Here is a 5,060-nt window from a genome sequence, read left to right as displayed (position 1 = left end):
GTAGGGAAATAATGAGAAGAATAACAAAGTGCAGTAAACTGTAAAACTGTTTGCACTACAAACCAGTGTGTTCATAATTAAGATAATACATTAAAATAATATGGGAAGACACACCAGTTTGCAATATTTTGTGCAGCTAAAAATAGCTGAAAGCGGATGACACCGGAAGCCAGACACATTAAATTTACAAATGGCCGCACCTGCTCTTACGGGAAATATAAGGTGGATATAAATTAAGGCTTTTAATTATTTTTGTCTATATTTATATAAGTCTATATTTATATTAGTTTATGCACTACCATTCAAAAGTTCAGGGTCAGTAAGAATGTAAAAATATATATATATACCATGCAAATACAATTACAATTGTTTTCTACATTGATAATGAGAAGAAATGTTTCTTGAGCACCAAATCCACATATTAGAATGATTTCTAAAGGATCATGTGACACCAAAGACTGCTGACAAGTAATTGTTGCTGGAAATTCAGCTTTGCCATCACAGAAAGAAAAGATTTCAACTATATTAAAATAGAAATTAGTTATTGTAAATTGTAATAATATTTCACAATATTACAGCCACATTATATTGCTTCATTGTAATGATCTACTCTTTGTTACTAGCTTGTAGTGTAAACAACTACTTATTTAAAAGAGTAGAGTGAATACTGTTTCCTAAATATATACATCGACGTCTTATAAGAAGATGCTAATGATGTAATGCATGTGTGTTTGCAGACTAAAGAAAGCGTACAGCGCTACAATGAGGCTAGAAGGCGAGTGAAAGAGACAGAACGAGAGCTGGTGGAGATGGAACAGAGAGCTCAAGACGGTGCCACACAGCTGGTGCAAACCAAACAACAGCTCAGGTAAACACAACGACAACACATTTCTCAATCTGAATCCATAAAGCTGCGTGTAATTTACGTTTATGCCATTATTGGCACCAAACAGAATTGTTTACCAAACAATTTTCCGTCTTCCATTGTTCAGATTAAAAAGTTAGCACAGTATTGAAGGGACCACTTTTTGGGAAAATCAACCTACAAATTGTCTACTTTTAAATGAAGCATGACAGCAGCTTTTTAGGCTTTTCTGTGAGTGTGCATCAAGTTTTGTTTGAGCTAGAGAATTGCTAATAGTGAAAATTGAGACTTGTAAATGTGCTGCTGCAGGAATCTTCAAGAGGAGGTTAAGGAGCTGCAGAAAAGGAAACAGGACCAAGAACACACTCTACACGAAGTAGAGGAGGTCCTCGCATGTCAAGATGCAAAGTTTCAAGAAGTCAACAGAAGGTTGGAGAGAGCGACTGACAGGTGTGACAACTCTCATTTCTGTAAATCTCTAACTGCAGGAAATGTCTCTCCACTGAACTGTCTGTCTCTTCTATATAGACTGGAAACAGCTGAGAAAGAGCTCAGAGAGACCCAGAGCCTGGAGGTGAAACTCTTGCAGAGCTGCAGAGAGACAGAAGAATGTCTATCACGACACAAAACAGAGCTGGACCAAGTCAGCGCTCAAGTAACAATTAAGAAATTGATACTTTTATTCGGCAAAGACTGATTAAATAGATTATAAATACATTTATAATGCAACAAATTACTTTGGTGAAAAAAAGCTTTAAAAAATCTGACAGTTTCCACAAAAATATTAAGCAGCACAACTGTTTACAAAATTAATAATAATAATAATAAATGTTTCTTGAGCCTCAAATCAGCATATTAGAATTATTTCACATATTGCTTTTTATGTGATCAAATAAATGCAGCCATTGTGAGCATAAAAAAGCTTTTTTTTTTTTTAAATCAACTCCAAACTTTTTAGATAGTGTGTAGCTATAAAGACTTTGTGGGTTTCTTGTGTGGGGTACAGGTGGTGTTGCAGCAGGAGGAGCTGTCTTTGCTGGACAGGAAGCTGGAGCAGTGGAAGAAGGAAGAGGAAGTGTTGAGAATTAGTGTGGAGAAACACAGGCAGGGCCTGTTGGATGTGCTCAGACAGGGAGAGGAGGATGCCCAACTCTTACACCAGCGCATTCAGGTTTTTCACATGCACAAAATATGAGTGCATTGTTTAAATATCTAGGAAGTACTTTTGATGAACAGTCTGGATATGTGTAGGAGCTCCGTGTGGATGTGCAGTCTCTGGCCGTGCAGAAGGGAGAGCTGGACTCTCAGCTGTCCGAGAAGAAAAACAGACTGGCACAGTATAAGAAAGAGCAGCAGAAGGAGGAGGAAACCCTGCAGAACCTCCATTCAGCCATCAAAAAACATAAAGCAGGTCTGTTACAACAGAGTGGCCAGTTCGACATTTGGCTCAACCAATGGTGTGAGTGGAAGACGAAAGGTAGAAAGGAAACCTCTTTACTGTTGCGGTTCCATTACAGGGCTCAAAAATTAGCAGTGGCCCTCATGAGAGGGTTTCTGGTCAGTTGAGGGAATAGTCACTTTCCCCTGAGGGCCAATCCTTTGTTGCTACTAAAGGTTTGACATTTATTGATCGTGTACATCTATTAGTTGCTCATTTTGGTCTAGTTTTCTGTGGCACATTCACATTGGTGACGATGCAAGCAGACTTGCAACAATAAAGTAATGTTGTCTAGCTAGATAACAGAAATGAGCTTATATAAAAACAGTTTACAGTTTTAAAAGTACCAGTAAGATGTGCTAAAGACTACGAACTAAGTAAAAAGTTTATGAATTTATAGTTGCATTTTAACTGTACATTCTGTAATTTTCATCTTTATTTTTAAATAACGTTTTCTTTTTGTAAAGAAAAAATGTAAATAAAACTATAAATATTTCTAGCAAATCTAAAATATATTGTAAATATAAAACAAATAATCTTTTGTGGTGGGTCCAGTGAAAATGTTGTCAGACCAAGTAAAAATGAAAAACTACTGCAGGAAAAAGTGTTAAACAGATGACATGACTTTTTTTGAACAGGCTGTTCAAACTTGGTTTTGTAAGTTGACAGAGTGGAAAAATCCGCAAATAGTATCAGTTTTGGAAATATCGTGGTTCTCCTAATTTGTGTTCAGCTGTGTGGAATTTGTGTGTGTTTAGAGCTGAAGCATGTGTTGGAAATGGTCCAGTTGGAGACAGGGGAATTAGAGGGTGTGAAGCTTCAGCAGAGCCAGAAACTGGACCAGCTAGAGAGGAGCCAGGAAACTCTGCTACAGGTCAGTTCTAAATATTTTACCTTCACCTGTACTGTCTGTGCTGAGACTGGAGTAAGATGTGAAGTTAACCTTCGAGTGCCTGCTGCTCAGGTGCGTGTAGAACTGCAGCGCGTGCAGCAGGAGCTACAGGAGCAGCGTGGGGAGGCTGAGAGACAGATGAACCTGCTGGAGAAAGAGAGAGTAGAGCTGCACACCCTCCAACAGAAGTGCCTCGACCCGCAACAGCAAACAGACACAGCAGTCCAAGAGAGGAGCAGCCTGCAGGAACAGTGCAGAAACCTGGAGGCCAGGCGGACACATGCACAGAGGTAATGTATAGAACATTTCAAACATTTCCTCACATTTCTTCGGCATTGTCTGAACAATCTTTCGAGATGTTTGAATCATATTGAAAAGACTGCTCCGTCAATACTTGAATGTTGGTTCTGTTATTATTATTATGACCAAAAAAATCATTCATCCATGCCTACCTGCATTTTATTATTATTATTATTATGTCTCAGCCTAGGGGAGAGAAACATCCTGGATGAGCAAAAATGTGGCAATAAAGCATCAAGAATACAAAATTGAAACTTCAGAATGTTTTTCCTTTTTATCATAAATATATGAAATCTGGACTTGACATGTTTAAATACACTTTCTGAGGGGACAACCATTTTGTAGTGGTGTCTAAAACCAAAGTAGCCACTGAGTGTATGACCAATGTACACTAAATGGCTAGAGAATACCCATAATACACTGTGAGGGCCATGCAAAATGAATTCCTGGGTCTTAATTATTCAATTGTTTAATTTATTTTAATTTAAATGGTTTATACAAGCTAGTTTCTATGACAGATTTATGGTAGGGGCAAAAGGGACAGCCTTTCTGGTGCACTGTGTGTCCAAATTAGTGCTACTGAATGAGGGCATATGGAGAGATTTTGTACACAACCTCTGACTCTTTTTTGAGGCTATTGCTAGCACTACTTCATTCCAACTGTTCTTCAGTTTAAAAAAATATATATATAGTTTAAATCTTCTAGAATGATCTAGACTTGATGGATTTCATGTTTATGGTGTAGCTTAAATGGATTATATTGCTGTGGTTTCAGGTGTTTGGAAGCAACAGAGACGAGGGCGAGGACCGCAGAAACAGAGCTGCTTAGACTACGGACTGAGCTGGACAAACTACAACAGGACCAGAAACACGCACACGATAAACATCAGGAGCAGCAGCAGCATGAGGGTATCCGCTCAACAGCCTTACTTTGACATCAGCTCTTATGTGTTTATTTTAATAAACACACTGAAATGCTTGGTTTTACCCACAGAGGAGTTGAGCAGATTGAAGAAACAGCTGGTGGAATCTCAAACTCGTTTAGATGAGATCAGAGAGGTGAGTTTGCAGCAAAACACTGCATATCTAGTGGGGTTTACTGTCCCATGGCATGAAAAGTGTTTCTCTTGTTTGTGTTTAGGAGGTGAAGGCTGCGAGAAGGCAGCGGGAAGAGCTAGAGAAGCAACAGAAGGAGCAAAAGGCTGAACTGCAGGAGAAAGAGGAGAAGATCAAGAGGAGACAACAGAAGCTGGACAGACTGGGTCAACAGCTGCAGGAGCTCAAGGCAGAAGTAGTCATGAAACAGACACAGCTTCAAGAACATGAAAAGGTGATTTTTCATATCCTTTACCTTTGAAACTGGAGGATAAAATTTAAAATGTAATAGTAGTGTAACTTTTTCAATTACTTTATAAAAGTAATGTAACATTACTTTTGATTACTTTTTGATTACGTTTCTAAATTTCTAATGAATGTTTATTTGCAACTATTAATCATTTTCAAACATTTACACCATGCAGGGTTAACCTTACAGTAGTGCTCAACACTGTCAGACTTTCAAAATC

The 5,060-nt window shown here is 38.3% G+C and overlaps 1 protein-coding gene across 1 annotated transcript in view; it reads left to right on the top strand.

The window, feature by feature from the left end:
• The window catches only part of LOC107665016 (centriolin-like), a 36,397-nt gene that overhangs the window by 19,642 nt on the left and 11,695 nt on the right, over window positions 1-5,060 (top strand). Inside the window, exons 27-36 of the mRNA XM_016455743.1 lie at window positions 738-868; window positions 1,175-1,315; window positions 1,394-1,520; window positions 1,872-2,036; window positions 2,117-2,276; window positions 3,062-3,177; window positions 3,268-3,485; window positions 4,271-4,404; window positions 4,490-4,554; window positions 4,637-4,825. Coding sequence (XP_016311229.1) covers window positions 738-868; window positions 1,175-1,315; window positions 1,394-1,520; window positions 1,872-2,036; window positions 2,117-2,276; window positions 3,062-3,177; window positions 3,268-3,485; window positions 4,271-4,404; window positions 4,490-4,554; window positions 4,637-4,825 — 1,446 coding nt within the window. The remainder of the gene's footprint in view (window positions 1-737; window positions 869-1,174; window positions 1,316-1,393; window positions 1,521-1,871; window positions 2,037-2,116; window positions 2,277-3,061; window positions 3,178-3,267; window positions 3,486-4,270; window positions 4,405-4,489; window positions 4,555-4,636; window positions 4,826-5,060) is intronic.

This window comes from Sinocyclocheilus anshuiensis, unplaced genomic scaffold (genome assembly GCF_001515605.1).
Source record: "Sinocyclocheilus anshuiensis isolate Anshui unplaced genomic scaffold, SAMN03320099.WGS_v1.1 scaffold399, whole genome shotgun sequence".
NCBI classification, from domain to species: domain Eukaryota; kingdom Metazoa; phylum Chordata; class Actinopteri; order Cypriniformes; family Cyprinidae; genus Sinocyclocheilus; species Sinocyclocheilus anshuiensis.
The sequence above is the reverse complement of the archived record's forward strand: the minus strand, read 5'-3'. Positions and strand labels throughout refer to the sequence as shown.